Source organism: Carassius gibelio, chromosome A7 (genome assembly GCF_023724105.1).
Source record: "Carassius gibelio isolate Cgi1373 ecotype wild population from Czech Republic chromosome A7, carGib1.2-hapl.c, whole genome shotgun sequence".
NCBI lineage: Eukaryota > Metazoa > Chordata > Actinopteri > Cypriniformes > Cyprinidae > Carassius > Carassius gibelio.
In genome coordinates this window covers 33,564,008-33,588,138 of record NC_068377.1, presented here as the reverse complement: position 1 = coordinate 33,588,138, position 24,131 = coordinate 33,564,008, and the positions used below count along the sequence as shown (strand labels likewise).

Below are 24,131 nucleotides of genomic sequence, written 5' to 3'. Positions count from 1 at the left end.
TATATCATAATATTACATTTTATATTTTAATTTTAAATATTGAACTAAATGCGTGATATCCCCTTAAAAAAATCTGATATCCATGGGTTCCAGTCTCCAAATCGAGACCAAAACAACACCACCACAACATATTTAAGTAGAAAAGCATTTCAGAATCTACATGTTCTGCATCATGATTCATTGATGCTTCACATTCCCATTAAAACACAAGTTTAAAAGTCAAAAGAGGCAAAAGAGGCCTATTCCCTCCCCCCCCCCCCCCATCACTCGTTGGCCTATTCAAGGATGGAATTCGCACCAAGCGATCAGTTTGATTATCTTAAAAATACACCGCATGATAGAATGCATCAGGCAGATGTAAGATGGGATGAGTGGGGTCTCTCCGCGATCTATTTTCCAGATGGTTTGCTGTTGTTATTGCCTGATTTAGTGTGAGTTGTCGAACACGGAAAGTGTTAGCAACACAACATCCATTTAAACCTATCACTTGTGCGTTTGGATGTGCGTTGAGTTCCTCGCGCTAGTTCTGCCCATGCGTTTGCCCCAAGCATGAGTCTGCTGTGTCGCACGCCTTAATGACCCTGTTTGGGCACGTGGCACGTTATGAATGTGCCTGCTCTTGTTCTCACAGACACAATGATTTTCAGACTAAGATAGTGATATCTTTTTTGAAGCAAAATTGTAACGCTTTCTCATATTGAGAACTACTTCAGATTTCATTTTTGACATGTTTCTTGTACATTTGTGAAGACATTTTTGAAGACACACTTGTACACTTTCTACCATGTGACCAAACCTGCCTTATTGTTTTCTTGTCCGTTTTCACACCCTTGATTGGCCACATACTGTACATATTTCCATCTATCCCTTAGGTCAACATTGCACAGTTAAGTGTTCTTTTGTTTAACTCTAATCTGGCATGGTAACATCATTTGTTAAACACCACTCAGCGTAAAAACCATATCAGCTCTAAATGTGGGCTGGGGGTAAAAATAGACCAACACCAATAGTCACACCAACCAAGATGCAAGGAGGGAAGTCACCTGGGTCAAGCAGAACCATAAGGCAGAACAAGAACTATATATTGTTTTCGCTAGATAGATAGATAGATAGATAGATAGATAGATAGATAGATAGATAGATAGATAGATAGTATTCAGGTTTTTACCTCAGGCCTTAACACAGAAATTAACCTCTAATTAATTTGGTGTGTATTTTGAACTGAGCAATACGTTTCCATTAAATGATATTAAATCGTGGGGAGTGACGGACTTTTATTAGTGCTGTCATAACATCTGACAGCCTCGTTAGCTCCCATTTCGTCCTGTCGGTTCACAGTTTGCCACGGACACTGAGTCTCTCTCTCCATTTACCGTGTTATTGCTGCCAGTCGCGCGCGTCACGATCAATCACTGGCGCAGTATCGCTGGCAGGTGTCAATCATTTCACCCTGCGTCCACTGTCGATAGAATATCAGTCCAGGAAACAATCCTGCACGCTGCTTCTGCTAGTCTTTGAAATGCAAAAAATGTATATAAATAAAAAAATAATAATTAATTAAAAATTTACTGATTATTGTTGGAATAGACTTTTAGGATAGACCCTTAGGATAAAAGGTTTTCTGTCCATATAGTCCACCAGCTACGACACCTGTGTGAATTTGAGAGGAACTAACTTCAAACATCCACTAGGAATCATCTTGGAACAAGAAAAACCAAAGATAGATAGATAGATAGATAGATAGATAGATAGATAGATAGATAGATAGATAGATAGATAGATAGATAGATAGATAGATAGATAGATAGATAGATAGATAGACAATCAAGGCTGGCCACTGAATCTTTATTCTGACTGTGTTTTCAGATTGTGGGTCGTACTCAAGCTTGTCACATTGAGGTAAAGTGAGTTTCTAACATCCAGGGCTTTGCTGTCTGCGCTGGATACATTGATTGCGATCAGCCTGAGGGAATTCTGCTAATGTCTCTGTCCGGGGCTGGTGGAGAGCTGTTTAAATTAAAAAGGGGGAGAGATTCGCACATACTGCTGAAAAACCGAGATACACATAATACACATCACAAAGCCATCAGCATCCTAGAGAAAACTGGGACGACAAAGACCTGAAGGTAGAGATTTAAAGAGACCCCCTATACTCATATAGCAATTAAATTAAATCTTGATCTTTTTCAATTCAATCTCATTATGGGTGCAGAAAAATGAGAAATAGTATGAGTGCTTATAATTGTGAGTGATTGTTTATGCATTTTCGTTTTCAAGAAACCCCAAGAGAAAGAGAAAAGAAACTGAGCGTGGTACATACAAAAGTCGACAATGCATAACCCATAATAGTCTAATATCTGTTAAGTCTGGCCAAATCCTGAACTGTGTGTAAGCATAAGCAGCAGTAAACAAAAGATCCATGTCATGCTCACATGCTTCTTCTGCGTGGATAGTTGCGAGTAAAGGCCGGCCATTAGAGAAGTTATTCCCATCGCAGACCATGATGGCATTGCCTGAAATTCAAGAAAAGTGCCCATCCCCTCTGCCTTTTTGGATGAGACCTGAAAAAGCTGAAGGTAGGCTATTATTTAAAAGGCTAATAAATATTAATTACATCCACAATTAATCAATATTTCGATATAAAAGGCGCGTTTTGGAGTTAAGGCTACGTGAAACTAACTTTAGAATAGACCTATCAGTGATTCAAAAAAAAAATGATATAAAAAATAATAACTTGAAATAAAAAATACCTTAAATATGTTTTTAAAAACTTTAAATAATTTTGAAGTTTACACTCACGTGTGTTGAAAAGGGCAAGGAAACTATTACTTTTTACGTGATTAGCAGTTTTCACAGTTATTTTAGCCTAATTATTTATAGAATGTATTAAAATGTATACAATTTTCAAGAACTAGGTACAAATGTCGGAAACTATTTCAAAATTTAAAATCTACTATCTGTAAAAAAACAACGACGTGTAAACAAAAATACAATGAAGATTATCACTTCACATGTCAAAAACTGATTATAGAAATTATGACACTAGCCTGCTTGAAAACATGTTGTTTGCAATAAAAGAGCAGTGTGTGTGTGTGTGTGTGTGTGTGTGTGTGTGTGTGTGTGTGTGTGTGTAAGAGGGAGAGAGATGGTGCTGAGAAGCCGACTGAACAGCTTTTCCTTCACGCCTGGTCGGGTTCTTGAGAGCGGGATCATCGTGGAGCAGTGAACGGATGCACCTGGTCCGGCCGCTGCGCAGCGTCTTCTTTTATTGACCGCGTGATAAGCCGTGCGGTTTCCAGCGATCACCTGGAGAACCCTGCAGCGTTGCACGGTTTCTGTGGCCCTTAATTGTGGTTACGTCAAACAAAGAGTTGAGTAATGCTCGTGCGCCCCATACCTGCTCCTTACGTTCTAAAGAACCAACACAACCCATTCATTTCCTGACAGACACAATGCAGAACTGTTGCGCCTTTACGCAATATGGACAGTAACATCTGCTGACACGTCATATGGAGTAAAAACCATGTTCCTTCACATTAACTCATATTTTAAAGTGGCTATAAGCTTGTGTCTTAACTGCATAACTGTAGTTAATTGCGCAACATCTCTTCATTCAGTATAAAAGAACAGCAGTGATGGACACTTAAGAAAACCTCACACAAGCAGCTAAGTGGAAACAAACACTTTCACTAAACGTGCTGTTGTACCGGTTAACCATTTGATTTTCCACCTGAATGAGTCGGGTAAATAAGATCTCCGTGACGCATCGGCCAATATTTGCTTAACAGAAGGATAGCAACCTGATCAAAAAGTGAGACTGGAAAAATAGCTTTTGACAATTTAAAGTTTTTATAAAAACAGGCTGGAATTTTTTTATTTTCAAATAAAAAAATGTAACATTATTTTCAGACTTCGTTTGTTAAACAATATAGTGTTTAGTGCATTTGAAATATATTGTATTCATATTCTTCATTGTCATTATACTATAACTATGTTTAGGTTACGTTAACATATATTACTATTTATTATACAATTCTATATGTAGTATTTAATATAGGCTATATTGCAATTAAACAATCGTTTCTAATTAGGTATCAAATAAAAGCTCATGTCCTCTTTAGGAAACACACATTCTTCACTGGAAATGTAGGGCAATAATCATGCCAGCTGTTGAAAATCGAGGCTAATGTATGCGCGTGGAGTTCCCCGTGATGCGTTGCATGCATGGCTATATGAGAACTATTTTCCAGCGTGACGTTGCGCGTCATCTGACCAATCGGTGGCGAGCTGAGGCTGATATTAAGAGAAAGTTTACAGTGAGTGAGGGTTACACCGTTTTTTTTATTCTCACTGACATTTCCACTCCGAACGGGATTCAAAAGTGTCACGCAATCTGGATTCATGAGATCGTTTTATTTAAATCAGCCTTAAAGGGTTTGAAACAGCAGGATGTTGATCAGAATCTGAAATATCCCGGTAAGTTAAGATCAAATACTGCATGTTTTCCCCTCAGTCCTCAGAAAAAGCACGGTCTGTGTTCATTAGGGAAATACGTCTGATTGCGTCTAAAATGTTCATTTTGCAATTTCACTCATTTTTTTTTTTTTTTTTTTTTTTTTTTTTTTACAAAAAAAATATCACAAACCAACTAAAAGATACAAGTGATATACATTAATGAATTGACAAAAAAAAAATAACAAAATTGGCTCTTGTTGACGGATTTTAATTCTTAAAGTAGCCATAAAATGTTCAGCCTAATTTATAACCATTTTGTCAAATATAGACAAAGTTAAATCTGCATTTGGAATGGTTAATTTAGTAGGCAACGGTTTCATAAAATGTAATTTATTATGTAAATTTTTAGTGCAGGTAGCCACAGTTCATAAATTACAACACCTTAAAATATATTTGTAATTTTTTAAAAACATTTTTATTCGATTTAATATATTTCGCTTTAAAGAATGTTGTTGTTGTTGTTGTTTTGCTTTGGCTTTTGCTTTGAACACAAATAAACGTAATTCAGTGAAAGAAGAAATGTTAAAATTGTGTCTCCATTTTCTCAAAGCAATTAAAATTAATAATTTGTTTATACATTCTTCTTCTTAATAATAATAATAATAATAATAATAATGTAAGGTTAGGCGTTTTTCTATTATAATTTAACATGATTTTTTGCTTATTATCAAAAATAAATCATAAAATAAATCATAAATAAGTATTACATGAAAAAGATTAAGTAAAAACAAAAAAGAAGTAAACTGGTGAGTAAACCTCTTTGGCCGCAGAACTTTAGTCTGTATATGGATTTTTTTTTTTTTTTGTCTGTATATTGATTAGTTTTTTCCACCCTTTTTATTTATTCACTCTTTTGTTCGAGTTCTTCTGAAGGGAGACGTCAGTCCCATTCCCTCCCCTCCTTCTCCTTCTCTAAAAAGTTTTGAGAAGACACAGTGACCACTTTGCCCAAGAGCGAAACAGCTACGAGATTAGGGATTACTTTTCACGACTTCGTATTAGCAGTTACTAATCCCAATCGGGCTAATTGCTTTGCGTGTAAAATTACTATCTGCAGGGTTCGTTTGATGTATGGGTTTGTATGGCCTGGAGGGTGATGCATGCCCCCTGAATTAGACCACATCCTAAATACACCTCATTAACACGGAGAGGATTTACGAGTAATCTAAAGGAGGAATCAACAGATATGGCACTATATATATATATATATATATATATATATATATATATATATATATACACACACACAACAGAGTAACTACATAGCTACTAAAAAAAAGAATATTTTGGATTAGGCTACTAAGTAGAGGCAAAGACCAAAACACAGACAAGAAGAGCTAATTGTGGAAACATCCGGAAGAGTAAAAAAGACAGAAACTCTGCAGGGTCCATACAGGGACAGAGCTGTTTCTGATCCGTTTCCATTGAGGCTTCTTTTACTCCTCGGCAGTGCCGTTTGTCTCCTTTCTGTGACACAGTCAGGGACGCAATAGTTCTCAGGGGCTCTCATTCACTTCCTAGATAGTTTACTGATGAGCTTTGATTATTTCCTAACTTGGCATATGTCTGGGAAAGTGAATGCAATGATTACAGCGTTTTTTTTTTTTTTCTCGAGTTCGAGTTACCACTGTACAGCCGAGTAGCTACATCCAGGCGCAGAAGGGTTGTTTTCGGGTGTGCCGATGTGTGAATACGCGAGACGGGTTAGGCATATAAATATGGGAATAGTAGGCCTATAGTAAGTTTGAGATACAAATAACACTGAGTTACATAATCTTTTGTCGACATTAGCAACTAGCGGTTAAATTTGCAAGAATCTAAATGTAATATGCATGCACTAACCTGCTTGAGACTGCTTTATTTAAGGGACCTGTATGTTCCTCATGGTTTTATTTTATTTGCGTTTTAAAATCACATTCTCCCAATCTTGCAAACAGAAAGGAGCCTACTAGACAGAGGTCTTCACTGTTTGTGACTCATAGGAACAAGCTGTACAATTAGTGAACAGTGAAATTAGGGTGAAAATCCGGCCACGTGGAAATGGCGGTAACCTCCACGCGCAGATACGGTGCAAAAGCGCGTGAGTGTCAACAAAAGCACGTGGAGAGTGTTTGCGTTTGTTTTAGCCAGTTGCACCGGGGACCATTTGCAAGTGCACTTAGCCTAATGCACAGAGCAAACAGGTTCTCCTTTTGAATGCACAGCTGTCAACAGGTTGCTTTCTTGTATCAGTGTCACGGAGGGCCAGATCTCTCAGGACCTAAAAGTCTCAAGCAGCAAACAATCACTTAGGAATATCCCGCAAAAACGCCGATTTTCGTGGGAGAGTTGCTGCAACATTTTACAATAAAGCCTTACACTGAGAAAAATAATGTAGAAACAATTTTCACTCAGAAACTAGTAAATTTCAAAATCAAAAAACGGTGTGTAAAATTGAATTATAACGTAGCTATAGTAAAAAATAATAACACACTGTAAAAGCAATAAGTAGCCTACAAAATAAAGTAAAAAATTAATTTCTTTCAAATATAATGCGCCTTATTTAATAACTATGTGAGCACGTATATGTGTGTAAAACGTGACCTAAGTTATTAAATCACACTTTTCTGGCCAAATTGCAATGTGAAAACACAAGACAAAAGAGCTAAAAACTACAAAACACTAAAATGCTTCTTTTCCCTGGGTGAATTTAAACCGTGATTTAAGCAGTGCATCTAACAGAAGCAGACTAAAGCAATCCTGCACCGTTGCGTAAAGCGATATTGAGGGAATTTGAGAGGGGGCGCTCTGCATTTGCATGCGCGGACTGATTAGTTGGTTCAAAAGTGGCCTGTTTTCTGTTCCGTGATGGCAGAGGGTCAGTGCTTCTCTAATGGGCCGGTAAAGCGCTGCAAACGGGGACAGACAGACTAAATACATCAGTACTATCACCAACCAGAATAGGTGTGTTCCACAGTCTCTCTCTCTCTCTCTCTCTCTCTCTCTCTCACTGCATGTGCCTTCACTTTCTCACTCTCTCTCACTCACTCACTTCACATGCGAGCACACACACTCTCAGTCCCTGAGCAGTCCTGACATCTCCGCTCACTGTCAATCTGTGTCTCCTTCGCAGGGAATTTTCCTTCCAGACAGAGGAAACGCTGGAAAAACATATATATTCTGAGAAGAAATTACTATTGGAGACCAATTGTTTATTTCCCAGAGCCACCAGTTTGCGCGGAAGGGCTCAGGCGCTGGAGCAGAATGCCTCAAAAAGGTGAGTGCGCGTGTAAAAAGATAAATGAATTAAGTTAGTTGCTCGTGTGGGATCTAGAATTTTATTAAATGATCAATCACATTTTGTTTAATAATTACATTCATTAAATATTAATATATTATTACTGTTGTTGCCGAGTCACAAAAATAAATAAATGCTCGCCTTATTAATAGTTTATATGCTAACTCACAAACTAAATACCTAACTAAACAGCTCTTTTAGGTGATGCTATATTTATATATATATATATTTTTTTATTTTATTTTTTACTTTTAAGACAACCTACTGCTGTTCGCGCACAGTAAATGTGTCTCTGTGAGAGGCAAGAGTTAGAGGCCACATTAGGCCCGAACAGTGTTTTTTTGCGGAGCACGGGAACGCAGTGACCCGTTGAGGAAAGGTGTCAGTTTGATTCATCAGCCGAGTGCCTTCTTAAAGATTTGCCTGAATCTCACGAGCACCTGCTTGTTTATCATTCTTTGCATTGTAAGATTATTCATATTTAGAGTTTTTAAGCGTGTAAGCTATTTAAAAAAAAGTCCATAATAAAGTTCAGTATTGTAGAACTAATGCACAGTCAAGAAAAAAGCTTTTTTACTTTAATGTTAAATATGTAGTCTAAAGAGAAACATCAATATATAATGCCCGAGTGAAATTAAAATAGAATTATTTTTAAATTATTACATTTGAAAACGAACTATCGCAGCGCACTCGTTTATTTTATCCAGAAAATATTCACCAGGCCTACTTATTCAACTAGTGTTTCTATTACAGCACGCTCAAGTCGTTACAAACATTCACTAAATAAATCTAGCTCCAAATAACAAAAGATTTCCCCGTCGATGGCAGTATAAGATGATTAGGGCATGTTAATGTCAGATCCTTCAAAACTTCCCACTGCGCTTTTGTACACATCCAGATGCATGTCTGCATGTGAATGATGTTTATGGAGAACACTGTTTCCTGAATAAGCATGTTTAATTAAAGCAACTGTAGTTAAGGATTACACAAACGAAAGAAATGCAGATGAGATCCCAGTTAACCTCATAAACAACAACAACAGCCTGAACGAGACGTTAGATAAATCATTAACGGAACACGCAGAGGCTCAATGCACTTACAGCGAGAGCGAATTAAAAGAGCACAAAACAATTAACATTTTACTGTGATTAAGAGTGATTAAAAGATTTAACCCTCACATTAGGTTTTAAGGATATTTTGAGTTTACTAGCAGGTTGTTTCCATTTTGCACAAATTCTTATAGAGGAAGAGAGATGTTTAATAACTGGCTACCTCTCGAAAAATTATGCGTTTAAAAAATAAATAAAAATTAGAATATATATATATATATATATATATATATATATATATATATATATATATATATAGGCTAAATATAAATAATTTAAATCACAATATTAAAATGTATCTATTTAGTGGTAAATTAAGAATATGTAAGAGTTAGAGATTAACGTTAAAAATAAAGTAACTTTTTTTTTTTGCATTCTAAAGAAACTTTAGAACACCTAATTTAAGTGTAAAAGAATGCGTATTAAAGTTATTTATTTACTGTTGAGGTAAAGTTTAAATGTTAATGCAAATTTTTATTTATTTATTTTTATCAGGCACTAGTTCTTCAATCTTGGGAAGAGGGCGAATGGAAACGGACACACAGGTTTTGTTATTTCAGCGTCGGGAGAGAAAATGAAACGAAAGACTTTCCTTCCCTGGGCCCCATTTAAGCAATGTCACTGAATAGATCCTTTATTGCAATTGTTTTTTTTTCCCCAATTGAGCACCCTGTTGGGCTGTTGCATCCTTTTACAACCCCTAACAACTCACACTTGTTACACAAACACCTCCAGATATTTACAACCCGAAATTACTTTTCTATTTTCCCCAAACCCCACAAACAGAAACACGCATTGGGGTTCGGGCACCGGGGTCACGGCCGTAAGGAAAGTGACAGTGGATGTGTGTGTGTGTGTGATGGTCGTCTGGGGGGCAGGGTGCCCTCGGCTCTTTGTATTCGGGCAAGTATTGGTGCGTTTGGTGGGAGGTTGTGTTGCTAGTTGCAGAGGCCGAGTTGTGCTGGCTGGGTTTGGGTATAGAAGGTAAAAGAGGCGCATTGTTGAGCTCCAGCAGGCTTTGTTAGGACCCTCTCACCCCCTCCAGTTCACACTTTTCAGAGCACTGATGCGAAGTAGACAGCGTGTGTCACTGTACACTTTTGACGGGAAGATCTAAAGAGGAAGGTTGAACATTTTTTTTTTCCACCGACCACTAAGAAATTGAGACGGAGACACTAGTTAGCCTACCCTTTGTTATATTTCACTTTACTTTTATACTTTATAGCGCAGATTCTTTTTTTATATATTTAATGTGCCCAAAAAACTAAAATAAATAAATAAACAAATGACAGGTGAAACAGTTTGCAAATAAATACGTTTACAAATTGTTAAAAAAGAAGGAAGGAACTTCCTTTATATCCATTTTCAAAATATAATTTAATAAAAATCGTTATCACTAATATTACTCTTTTGCTCTTAGGAATTATCTAAATAGTCAGACGCAAATGAAGGGCTAAATTGTTTTAATCGGACAGTCAACTCTGTTAGCAGGCAAGTTTTTAAAGCTGAAATTCCTCTAGAAAGGATTATTCCTAAATACATATTTTTGACCCGTTTATGCGTAGAGATGCTTCGGCCGTAAATGCAACACCAAGAAAAAAAGAAAGAAAAAAAAGCTGGATTTCAACACTAACCTTATTTATTTTCTTTGTCACACAGAATACCATAACCAACCCACGTGGGAATCAGGTGTGGCGTCCATGATGCAAAACAGTAAGTGCCATTCTTATAAAGCCACTCTTGTGTGTTTTCTTACTAATTATTGCTGTTTGATCAATGGCTGATTACGATTAAACTTTAATTGCATTGCATTTCTGACGGAAATTTAAATATTTAAAGGAATACATAATATGCGGAAGTTTGAATTTTGGAAAAGTTGTGGGGCATTAAATTGCGATTTATTTTTTTCTCCAGAGAAAATTCCAACACTTTTCTGTTGTTTCGTGTTGATATTTAAAAGAAAGGCTGAACGGATGCAAGATGCATTTTATATATTATGTCGAGCATAAATAAATGAAATGCTGATGGGGGAGGAGATGTTTAATTCTGCTTGAGTTGGTAACAAATACATGCAGCTCTGGCTAGATTAATACAGGAAATAGTTGCCAGCTTCCACAGAGCACTTGACAGTGTCGAAACAGCTAATGCACGAAACGGGACACATGAAATAGTTTGATGATTCCAGGATTGGATTTGAGGATTTTCCGTGCTTCCTTGAGGGGGAGAAAAGGGAGTTATGGTATTCTGTAAACGGCACAGCATCACTAAGTTCATGCATTTGTCTCCTACTGTAGGATCAGAGGGCTGACATATGATAAATGCTTCTGGAATTATTTCTTTGTGATTATGTAACGCAATTATACATTAGCCTAATCAGTCATGCGAATAAAAAGACAGAACTCAGATAATGAATAGTAAAAAAAAATATATATAGAAAATAAAGTGAGAAATGAGAAACTTTAAATTAAATTGAAAATGTAAATGCATGCAACAAAAATTCTGTTTTAAATCTCCAGTTTGGCCTGGAGATTTAGGATTGATGTTCAAAATCCACAACATATGTTTCCCTATTAGTAGGGAAGTAATAAAATACAAGTCTCATTATGAGTGCCACCAGGCCAGATCTACAGTCCTTCACCCTGGGGAATTATGTTTATTAAGACTTAACCTTTGAACTGTGAAATGACAGGCCAGGTCATGTTCCTCTGTGATGGTGTCATCAATCAAATGGATTCATTTGATAAAAATGCACGCCTTCTTACCTTCAAGAGTCTATTAAATCCAACTAATCCTGGAATTATTCCACTGGATTTGGACAGATTATCACTTGTTTGTTGTGCAGCATCAGTGTTTAAATAAATCAGGTTCATTCAAATAAGTCCAGTTGGATGTGGTATTTAAATGAACAGGCTTTATTTATGACACCAATGGATTTTAAAGGCTCAGAACTGCACATTTTCACCTTTTCGGCCTTATTTCAAATTTAGTGGCCATTTTCAATGGTGTATTTCTCACAAGACAGTAGCAGATGTGTGGGGTTAGTTACAAACAGTACGACGGACTGAAAAAGCAAAGCTTTGTCAGTTTTAATGTGTTTAGAAACATGCACGCCTCTGTCATCGTGCCCGTGCATTGCCCCTATAGCTAGAAATAAAACGAAGCCTCCCTTGAAGGCAACAAGAGCAGGATCCAATTTTGTCTGATATCCAAATGCAGACAGAAAGGGTTGTTTTATCATGCTACTGTTTGTCGTGACGATGCGTTTTTCAAAAGCAGAGCAGTGTCATATAAAGTGACAGTCCTGCCACAAGTACTTCAGCTGATCTTTTCAATGAGGCTTCCATGCATGATCCGAGGCGACCTCCGCCTATTTCCAGAAATTAAGCTCAAACTTGACGTGCAGCTAGCTTTATTCTAAAGACAAATGTCAGAGAGTCTCATCATATTTTCCCCCCTCTTCTTCTATATTTGGAGCTTATTTATTGCTTAGGAGCTCGGGCTCCTGCAGTCAGACGAGAGAGGAGCAGAGAGCTACAGCACACACATACTCCGGGGAAGCTTTTCGTAGCAGTTTTTTTTGCTCGCTTTTAATTGACTTTTCATTGGACGTCGCATCAAAAATACGCCGAACTGGTATGCGCTTTTCAAATTCTTCCGAGCTTTGCAGGTCCTGCTTTGCTTTAATATCTAGATATTTCACACATTGCTATTATGATCACTGCTGTATGCTTGGTCTGTTCCAGACTGTCTGTTGTACTGGAATGGTAATGGGTGCTTATTTATTAGGGATCTGTTAGTGCGGTGTGAACGCGAGTTTCTAAACACTGGCGGACGGTCTCGCAGAGAGCTGTTCTCTTGAGGACAATTTGATTATGAAAATTTCAGTTCACTTGAATGGAGATGTTCAGACTCCGGTCATTCCATCAGCCGATTGTGTGCGTCAGCTGAAGTGCATGAGATTCAAACGTTGATTTATAGGGCATTACGACTTGGGTAAATGCAAAACTTAGCTTGGATTATTAACGATGGTCAGATAACGTTGATTATTCATTTAAAAAATAATGACAATTGTTGGTCACACAAAATATCACTTGCCTGAATCACCAGTGATTTTTTAAGGGTCAGATCAGATAGCTTAACAAATGCACATTTGTACTTTTTCCATTGTATACTTAAGATATTATCAATTTAGAGGCTCTTTATTATTCATTAGAAAAAAAATGCAAGTTTCCTTTGTTGGTTACACTTATTTGTGCAGTGTATTTAATGTGCAATTATTTTGTAGTTATTGATTGCACTGACAGTATATTATGTAACATAGACATTGTGATGTTTTTTTTGCTCTAATCCGACCCAGTTTGTCAGTAACACTAATCAAAGAAAAGCTCCAAGAAGTGGTGCTTTATTCTGGACAATTGGACACCTATTGAGGGAATGTTTTCGGGGAGAAAGACGAGCCAATTTGTCATGTCTCCATGTGTCACAGGTCACAGTGGCGTCAACCAGCTCGGCGGGGTGTTTGTGAACGGCAGACCGTTACCGGACTCCACCAGACAGAAGATCGTCGAACTCGCTCACAGCGGAGCGCGACCCTGTGACATCTCCAGGATTCTGCAGGTGACCGTGAAGCACATTTGTACATCCACAAGCTCACTATGTCCCAGTGGAATAATTAAACTTAGTTACAAGTCAAATCATGGTAACATTCAATCAAATAGTACAGGTAAATAAAATTGCTCACAACAATACAAGCATAATGTATTCAAATATTAAGCATGTGCTATTCACTTGTATTGCGCAGTAAACAAACAAACACTGACGTAAAGTGTGACCCCCATCGCATTGAAATCAGCCTAGCAATTTTAAGGCATATTTTCTGTGTTCATAGACCCATGATGATGCAAAAGTCCAACTGGACAATAAGAACGTAAGCGTATAACTGTTTGAAGCACATTACATTATTTCACTTTAGTCTTAAATAATGTATGTGAATTGTGTATATTGCTGTCCATTCAGGTGTCCAATGGGTGTGTGAGCAAGATTTTGGGGAGATATTATGAGACCGGCTCCATCCGACCGCGAGCCATCGGAGGCAGCAAACCGAGGGTAGCGACGCCTGAAGTGGTCGGCAAAATAGCACAGTACAAGAGGGAGTGTCCCTCGATCTTCGCCTGGGAAATTCGGGACAGGCTGCTGTCTGAAGGAGCGTGCACAAACGATAACATACCGAGCGTAAGTGCAAATAATGCTTCATTTGCGTCATTTAATTGAGCAATTTTAAGGTCAATAAAAACATTTTCATTGACAAAACTGAATAATTGTTTGCATTTATCCATATTTTAAGAACTTACAGGTTCATAAATACAGATAGCATTCATGGAGGGAGCTATAATAAAACAACATGCCATTTTAAAGCTGGAACACACAGGCCTCGACTGATGAGCTGCTTTATACCTTTCAGGTGTCGTCGATAAATCGAGTCCTACGCAACCTGGCTAGCGAAAAGCAACAGATGGGTGCAGATGGCATGTACGACAAGCTGAGAATGATCAACGGACAGACCGGCACGTGGGGGGCTCGCCCGGGATGGTACACGGGTACGTCTGTGCCAGGACAACCAAATCAAGGTGAGACGGTCTAAAAGCAATAAGAGCATCACTCTTACCAGCTAAATTGGAAAAACAATATCATATCAACTACAAAAAGGAACAGCGAAATTTTTTTTAAATAATAATTATTATGATAATAATCATAGTCATAATTTTTTGTATTCATTTATTATACCATATTGTTCTATAATTCCACCGAATTGATAGGACAATATTCAATATAATAAAGTACAATTTATTTATTACACTGTTTTTAATTAATAAAGTAAACTATACAGTATATCCGTATAAAGTATACAACAATGTACATATATACACATTATTATTAATTTAGAATAAATACTATGGTATTTTAAGGAACATTTTAAAATAATGTTTCATTTGTTAACAATAGTTAACTTTGAAAGTTAACATGATGCATTTGAATGCATTTATTAATCTTATTTCATGTTAATTTCAACTTTTACTCAGACATTATTGAAAGTCAAAAGTTATATTTGTTAATTTGGTCACACTTTATTTTAGGGCCCAACTCCCACTGTCAACTAACCATTAACTATGACTTTTGCCTCAATTAACTCCTTATTTACTGCTTATTAATAGTTTATAAGGTAGTTGTTAAGTTTAGGGTATTGAGTAGGATTATGGATGTTATGCATTATATGTACTTTATAAGCACTAATAAACAGCCAGTATGTTAATAATAGACATGCTAATAAGCAACTAGTTATTAGTCTGAATTGGACCCTATACTAAAGTGTTACCATTAATTTTATGCAATGGACCTGAGCTAACAATTAACAGTTGCGTTTTTATACATGAACAAATAACATGAACAAAGATTCATATATACTGTAATGAATGTATTGTTAGTTAATGCATGAACTAATATTAACTAATGGGACCTTGTTGTAAAGTGTTACTGTATTTTTATTATAAATTCATTGAAAAAGTATTTAAAAATATGTCAAAAAATATTTTGCAGTGATTAGGTCTATATCTCCGTCCATCTGGAGACACATTAGATTATTATACAGAATGTAGAATAGTGTGCCATTGGCAAACTTAGATGGGAAAAGGACACTCATTAATTGAGGAGTCAGTGCTAATTAATCGCTCATTTCACTACGGCTCCTGTCCAGCTCTTGGATTTGTGTGACTAGGAACAGAGTTTTCGGCGGAGGTGTCCTTGCACTACCACCTTCCCCCTCCCTCTGCGCTCTACATCATTTGCACCCCATGGGGAGTGAGAGAAAAGCACTGTGCGTCCCGGGACAAAAGATGTTTCTGTCACATGCAAGAATTTGTGACAGGCACAGCTCTGTCTCTCTGTAATTGCTCATTAGAGGGTTTTTTTGTTTGTTTGAGGGAGAGAGAGTACATGCACAGGCTTTTGGTTAGAGGAGACAATGAAAAAAGTTTAGCTGATGAATAGTTTGTTGCTAATCAGGTTGATGAATCAGAATCAATCCTGCGTGTGGATGTTCACAGTATCACAAACACTGTCTGAGAATATTAATAATAAATAAGAAAAATACAAACAATCATTTACTTTATGTTTGTGCAATAATGTGCTGCTTAAAGGAATAATTCACCCCCAAAGTTAAAATATTCACCCTTATGTCATTCCTGATGAGACTTTAAAAGACCTTTCGTACAGGTTCATAGTGCATAGTCATACTTTATGTACAATTGTTATTGTGCTTTTATTATGTGTTGTAATTTTTTTTTATCACTGAACAATAACAACCCCCCAAAAAAATATATATGTATATATATCTTTTATAAAATGTATTGAAAAAAATAACAGCATACAGATTTTTATATAAAAATAAAACCGAAATCACTGAAAACATTTTTGTAACTTGTAACAACAACAACCACACACATATACAAAAACTAAAAATAATGACAAAACACAACAAAATTACTTGAACTTTAAAATGTAAATAAATTTATTTAAAATTATCTAGAAATAAAAAGTTATTTAAAATGTTAATAAAAAACTATTAATAGTTTCTCGATGCAAAAATAACTCTAGTTTGGAATGACATGAGTGTGAACAATTTGTTTTTTCCATTTGATTTTTATGTTTATATCTTGATTTTTTTTTTTACAGAATTGCTAGATATAAACAATTGTGAGTTATAAAAAAAGAGATGTGCTATATAAACTTCCAGTTGAGTGTTATACAGTCAGAATTGCGAGATATTAACTCGTGGTTGCATGAAAATGGCAGAATTGTGAGCTGACATTTCTCCTCGGAAATGGACTTTATAACTTGCAGTTGTGAGTTTAGAAAAAGTTTTGAAATGTTTATATTCTGTGGCAGAAATGTGTTTTCATATCAACCAGCGATTCCCTGCAGGTGAAATAGTCTGGAATGAAAGTCGGAGAGACTTCTCTAACCCATCCTAAAGCAAGAAAAGGTCTTTGAATGGTCATCTCCTGTTAAACGTATAAATCCTAACTGGCGTTTAACAGGCCCGGCCTGGGCTTCTTTGATTAATGACAGTGGTGTGTAGAGGTTAACATACTGAACTGAAAGCTCTGTTGACTAGATCCTTGTGTTATACAATGCTGAGCACTGCACGCCTCTCTTTTTGTTGTTCCTTTCTAATTGTACCCCGGGAGAATTTGAGCCTGACGAAAAAGGCCTGGCAGCCCATCTCTGTCTGCACAGTTTAATGGTCCCCCTCATTCTTCTGGTGGTATTGTGTCATAGAGAAAAGCAGCTCTCTATTCAAGTGTTGGTGGTCACCTCAATGGGTCCCTGGACACCAATATGGTGAATAGCACTAATAATCCCTATACATTATATGTGCTGTGTATGAAAACATCCAAGGGAGCTTGAGGATGATTCAATGCGTTTCTTTTGGTACTTTGTTACCGAACTATTCAGATGATGCTGACAATTCCTGCCCTGAGTCTAGAGGCGCATTCACAACAAATACAAATTCTATTCCATTATAAAATTACAAAATTAAATATTTGATTTATTTTCTTATACAGTATGCTATTTTATAGTTTTTGGTTTGATACTTTTTTGGTCATTATTCATGCAAAATATCATTATAAATTATATCGGGCAATGAATTGAAGCAAAAAAAAAAAAAAATTATAAATAAAAATCTTAATCTTAGAAATCTACTTAGAAATTGCTGTAGCTAAAATTTAAATAAAGCTATATAGAAATATGCATCATAATATTAATAATAATATTAATGACAAAAGCACAGGCATCACTTTACAGTAATGTTCCTTTTTTTGGATAAGTGAAATGCATATTATTTAGCAAAGGCAAATGCTTCAAATACATTTATTATTCTTGGTTAATGAAGATTTCAGCAATTAATAATACATTATTAAAATAAACAGTTGTATCTGTCAATACTATTTGATGGAACGGATCTAATATGTACTAACAAAGAATCGCATTATTTTTTAACTAATGCCAACAAAGATTAACAATCATGTAAGTCATGTTAGTTAATGTTAGTTAATCCATTAACTAATGGAACCTTATTGTAAAGTGTTACTAAAGAAAAATAACAATTCACTAAATCTTGAGCTAAAATTAAAATGAAAACTAAAAGCATAAGATATTAACAAATTAAAAATATGAATAAATACTGTAATATCATATAAATAATAATAAAACAGCACTGATGCAACATGGTGTTTTTATTTTTGCAGATGGTTGCCAGCAACAGGACAACGGAGGCGAGAACACTAACTCTATTAGCTCGAACGGTGAGGATTCAGATGAGACTCAAATGCGCCTGCAATTGAAAAGAAAACTGCAAAGAAACAGAACGTCGTTCACTCAGGAGCAGATCGAAGCCCTGGAAAAAGGTGAGCATCAAATGCAAGCATTTACAACAAAATGTCTCTCATACCCAGCTGAGGTACACAGAGTAACACGCTTTCACATCGGTTTTTAGAGTTTGAAAGAACCCACTATCCAGATGTTTTCGCAAGAGAAAGACTTGCAGCAAAAATCGACCTTCCAGAAGCTAGAATACAGGTGAGAATATCAGTGCAAATCTGAAACCATGTCACCATGTTACTATTGTCTACATCTGTTGACTTTCTCTGTGTTGCAGGTATGGTTCTCAAACAGAAGAGCGAAATGGAGGAGGGAAGAGAAACTGAGGAACCAGCGACGACAAGCCAGTAACTCCTCCAGTCACATTCCCATCAGCAGCAGTTTCAACACAAGCATCTACCAGGCAATCCCACAACCCACCACTCCTGGTAAATGGCACTCCAAAACCTAAACATATAAGGCATGCAATAAACTCTTGATACCAAGACCAAATTTATGTTTTAGAATAGAGAACACAAAATCACCATCAACTAAGAGTTTTCCCTGAACAAACTCCCAATTTGCTGCTTATTAATAGTTAGTAAGGTAGTTGTTAAGTTTAGATATGGGGTTTATTAAGGGTTGTAAAATACGGTCATGCAGAATAAGGCATTGATTTCCTTTTGTCTTTTACCAGTGTCCTTCACAACAGGGTCAATGCTAGGCCGATCTGACACGGCTCTGACCAACACGTACACGGGTTTGCCTCCGATGCCCAGCTTCACAATGGCTAACAGTCTGTCTATGCAAGTGAGTAGCGTCACAAACACTCGTTTCCTCCTCTACCCTTCATAATGCTTCCTTAAGTGTCCCCCATTCCATCATTTAACTCAAACTCCTCTGTATTGTAGATACTAAAAAGCTAAATATTTCTATACATATATTCTTGTTTTTTGTAGCCAAGCCAGGCATCTTCCTATTCCTGCATGCTGCCCACCAGTCCGTCCGTGAACGGGCGAAGCTACGACACATACACCCCCCCTCACATGCAGGCACACATGAACAGCCAAACAATGGCAACTTCTGGTACCACCTCGACAGGTAGGCAGAATGAGTTCATTGTGCGTCCTTGATCAAATGCACATTTATACCACCGTTCAAAAGTTTGGGGTTAGAAAGATTTTTGATTCGCAAGAAATGAACAGCAAGAATGCATTAAAGCTGCGGTGAGGAACTTTTGACGCTCTGGCGGTTAATAAACAGAACTGCTTGTGCCTTGCGGAAGAACATCGTAGCCGGAACTACTTCTCTCTGTTTATGTCTATGAAGAATCACAAAGGTACTGGGTTACTCCGCCGCAGTACCCCGAAGCAATCTAAAATAGTCTGAATATAAACACTTATTATAGGTGCACCCTAGTGATTCAGGACAAGCCAAAAACACGGTTTGGAAAATGGATTCATGGTGTACTCGCTTATTATATACATTTTTCTACATTTTGAACACAAACAAAGTTACGGACCGCAGCTCTGATTGGTTGTTTCTTACCGGGAGCGATGGAGTTTCTGCAAATGGCAATAGGAGCACTGGGAGGAGCCAGAGGAGCTTGATTTTTTTCACAGATTATCTGTCTCATATTCTACTGTCAGGACATAATGACAGGTTTAATAAATATATAAAAAATATTTTTTTTTTACAAAAGTTCCCTACAGCACCTTTAATTCAGCCCGATCTCACGGCAATTTGTACATATTTACCGAGGTGGCTAATTCGTACAATCACACTCGTACAAATTCATACGATTTTTGCCAAAATCGCAAAATTCATATGAATTTGTATGAATGACCTACACCTAACCCCGCCCTTAAACCTACCCGACACTGGGGTTTAGACAAATCGTATAAAATCGTACGCGTGAGGTCACACAAATTTGTACGAATTAGCCACCTCATAAAATACGTACAAATTGTTTATGAGATAACGTTGATTAGATTGATCAAATGTGACAGTAAAACATTCATAATGTTACAAAATATTTACATATAAAATCATCCTGTTATTTTGAGCTTTCTATTCAATAAAGAATTTTGATAAAACATGTATCACGCTTACCACATAAATATGAAGCAGCGCAACTGTTTTTGACATTGATAATTTTTTTGAGCAATAAATCAGACTGATTTCTGAAGGATCATGTGACACTGAATACTGGAGTAATGATCCTGAAAATTCAGATTTACCATCATATGAATATATTATATTTTAACATAGAAAACAATTAATTAAATTTATAATAATGTCTCGCAATATTACAGTTTTTATGGTGTCAAATAAATGTAGCATTTGCGAGCATGAGAGGCTTTATTTCATTTAAAAAAATAATAATAAAATCTCCATATGGTCTTTAACCAATTTATTTATTTTGCACTAATTATTACAAAAAATTTAAGTGCATGATTTCGTTTGTATTAAATTGTGTTTCTGTTTTCAGTACATTTTATTTTTTGTTCATTCACTATTAAATATAAAGGTTCCAAAAGGGGTTTCTTGGAGAATAGTTTTGGGTTCTCCAAAGAACCTTTCAGTGAACAGTTCTTAAAAGAACCATATTTTTATTTCATATTTCTTTCTTCTTCTCGATTTTAAAGAACCTTTCTGCAATGGATAGATTCCATTGATCTTGTTTTTTTTTTGTGGAACAATCAATGCCAATAAAGAACCCTTATTTTTAAGAGGGTTGAAAAAGCATTAACACTTCAATACATCTTGAATCATTACATCACAAACCTGTTTGTTAAAGTGCATGAAAAAAATATGATAACACTTAGCAGACAACACAAACCTCTTAATCCAGGTTCATACATAACACCAAAGCTTAAAGTTTGCAAACGGACATGTTTTTGACCTATAATCTGTCTCTATTTTTAGGACTCATCTCCCCTGGAGTATCTGTCCCTGTCCAAGTTCCCGGAACTGAGCCAGACATGTCTCAGTACTGGTCAAGATTACAGTAAAGAAAAGAGTTACTTCGCCCTTTGACTTCCACACAGAGACTAAAAGAGAACCTGGACCTCTTCAGCAGTACTTCCACAAACAAACAGACAAATACGAGGACGAGGAAGCATGTGGATTCTTGTCACGGTCTGAAAAAATCGCGGCACTAAGAGGAAAACCAGACGCTAGAGAGACGTTAAAGGAACAAAAACAACAAACCTCTTCTACATCCATGTTTTCGATCTCTATTTTTTTGTTGTATTTGTACATTGGCAAGTCAAGACAACAGCCAAAAATAAGTTGGTCTCACATCCATTTGAAATGGCGGAGCGTGATATATTGTGATTGTTTTCTACTGAGCTAATATCAGGATTATGGATCAGACTTCATACAGGCCCATATCAAAGAAACACACCAACAGGAAACGCATATACATAGATATTTTCACTCACCGGCTAGAAGATTGAGGTTAAAAATCAACTTCAATTAACGACACTGTTTTATCTACAAAAGGAACAACAGCCATTATGTAAATTACTGAGTAGTTTATAATTTAATATGAGGGTTTGGAGATGGGTAGACTTTGTGCTTGATTGTTTATAATTGTGACGTCAAGAAAAATGGGAAGTTATAAAACGTCAAAATCGCATTCATCCATTTTGCTACTGTCCAATTGTAAGTATCGGTTTCCCCAAGAAATTTCCACGCGGAATTATCGTGAATCATAAATATATTCTCACATTTACTGCCCCCGAGAAAAATCGATACATATGTTTGATACGGATTTTCATGCATCGTTAAAAAAAGAGGAAAAAAAAAACATTTCTTTAGGTCAGGTACAAGTTGTCTGTTAGGTATAGCTGTGTTATAGTGTCCCACAGTCAAATAATTTTGTGAGACTAGAAATATTTAATTCCAATAATTATGATTAAAAATGCTTGACAGAGTAAAAAAAAAAAAGAAAAGAAAAAAAGTACGTTTTTCGCAGTTGTTTACAAGTACATATCAGACTTTAACCATTGTTGATTGTAAAAACAGACCAAAGCCTTTGTATTTCATCTATTACACACCAATCTTAATCTTCTCTTTTTTTATCGTTAGTCTTGTGTTGCTATACAGTTTTTGTAAAGGAAAAAAGTTGTTTTACATTCTAGTACACTGGCTTAGAGTAGCCTATATATATATATGACTGCGGCTTAATCACGCTGTCCTTTATTTATGATCGACAACATGTTGACATCTCTTAACTTCTACAGGTTTTTCAGTTTTTTTTTTTGTTTGTTGATGTTGTGTATCTGAAACACGAACACTTGTAATGGTTTTTGTGTCAGAGCAATGCATTGGAAAAATGGAAGGTCTACCCTGTCTTGCATATATTTCGATTTAACTTTATTTAAAAGCTTTCTAAATGTATTTTGTGAAAACTATTAAAAGCATTTTGTACAGTACACGTCGCTTTCTTCACGATTTTCCAAAATGCAGAACTTTCAATACGACTCCTATTGAAAATGAACATTTTCAAGTAAAATCCTTCATAATTATAAACATTACTACCGGTTTAAAGACACGGCAGCACGTCAAAACCCCTTCTCTTCTCTCCACAGACCTCATAACCACCAAAAGAACTTGTGAACAAAGGCACCAGCCGACTCCACAGAACTCAGACATCACAAAAACACACCACAATAGAAAAGGCCTATGCCATTCAACACTGCCAGCTCTTGTTTTGGTAGAGTTACGATGGTCTAAAAGGAAGAAGAAGAAGAAAAAAAAAAGGGGGAGGGGGGAGGCGAGGGAGGGAAGGAACGAGAAGAATAAAGCGGTCCGAGCGAGCGGAGGGAGAGATGAAACGATTGTGTGGCAGAATGAGTTATTTTGCTTCACTTGCTGTCTCAGCGGGAGGGACGCCGAGGGAAAGTGTCCATGTGGAAGGTTTTTGGGGGTGTTAGGTTGGTCCTGATGTTAGCTGGGTCAGGTAGTGGCTTATGGGAGTTCAGGACAGCTCCGACAAAGACAGCAGTGGAAGTGAAAAGAATTGAGAAATCTCATATAACTTTAGTTGTGGTTTGTGTTATATATCACTTCCAACAAAACTAGCGTCTTATTAGAATCTAAACAATTGCTAAACTATGTTTGTTCTTAGCAAGTATTCATGTCAAACCACATGTGACTATTTGAGCAGACTGATCACTCTATAAACGTAATTATAATGGCAAAAAATAGTTGACTGCATATAATATACTGTCTATTTAAAAAAAAAAAAGTGTAAACCCTGATAACTATTTATGAGCAATGAAAATGAGGTTATAAACATTAACTTGTGTACATAAAGCATACCTGCCTCATGAAGATATGCTTTCACATGCAGATTTATTCAGAAGCAGAAATTAATAATTTGTGCATTCATTTTTACATTAACAAAGTAATTTCCCTGCTAAGTCAAGCAGGGTCACATCAGTTTTAATTTAAGCTGGAATATTATAAATGCAAAATGATGCTATTATAATTAAATTGTAAATAAATGCAGTATGTTGTTGTGAAGCCTTAGGTGACGTATATTATATGGGTCAGTATTACATGGTAAACAAGGAAATCAGGACACCCCCCCCCCCAAACCCAGCATTAATAACAGAAAAAAAACATTGTGTATGCAATCAATTTAATACATTTTTTTTATTTTATAGGGTAGTAATGAGAACACGCTTTTACAGATAATTTTTTGGGACATTTTTTTGTGTGGTTATAAAAATATATATACATCTATATATCTATATATCTATATCTATATATCTATATATCTATATCTATATATCTATATG

The 24,131-nt window shown here is 36.3% G+C and overlaps 1 protein-coding gene across 5 annotated transcripts; it reads left to right on the top strand.

The window, feature by feature from the left end:
• The first annotated feature begins 4,345 nt into the window (after nt 1-4,345).
• Nucleotides 4,346-22,760, top strand: LOC128017320 (paired box protein Pax-6-like). Of its 5 annotated transcripts, none has more exons than XM_052602650.1 (13): nt 4,346-4,476; nt 7,628-7,771; nt 10,561-10,614; nt 13,388-13,518; nt 13,790-13,828; nt 13,918-14,133; nt 14,363-14,528; nt 18,207-18,365; nt 18,455-18,537; nt 18,617-18,767; nt 19,016-19,128; nt 19,278-19,419; nt 21,247-22,760. In XM_052602650.1, exons 2-13 carry the CDS (start codon nt 7,759-7,761, stop codon nt 21,330-21,332), a joined length of 1,353 nt encoding a protein of 450 aa, XP_052458610.1. In that variant the 5' UTR covers nt 4,346-4,476; nt 7,628-7,758; the 3' UTR covers nt 21,333-22,760. The 5 variants fall into 5 exon arrangements, with proteins under 5 accessions (XP_052458610.1, XP_052458612.1, XP_052458614.1 ...); XM_052602652.1 differs by lacking the exon at nt 4,346-4,476 and adding an exon at nt 7,351-7,458; XM_052602654.1 differs by lacking the exons at nt 4,346-4,476; nt 19,278-19,419 and having other exon boundaries at nt 7,536-7,771.
• Nucleotides 22,761-24,131: the final 1,371 nt, after the last annotated feature.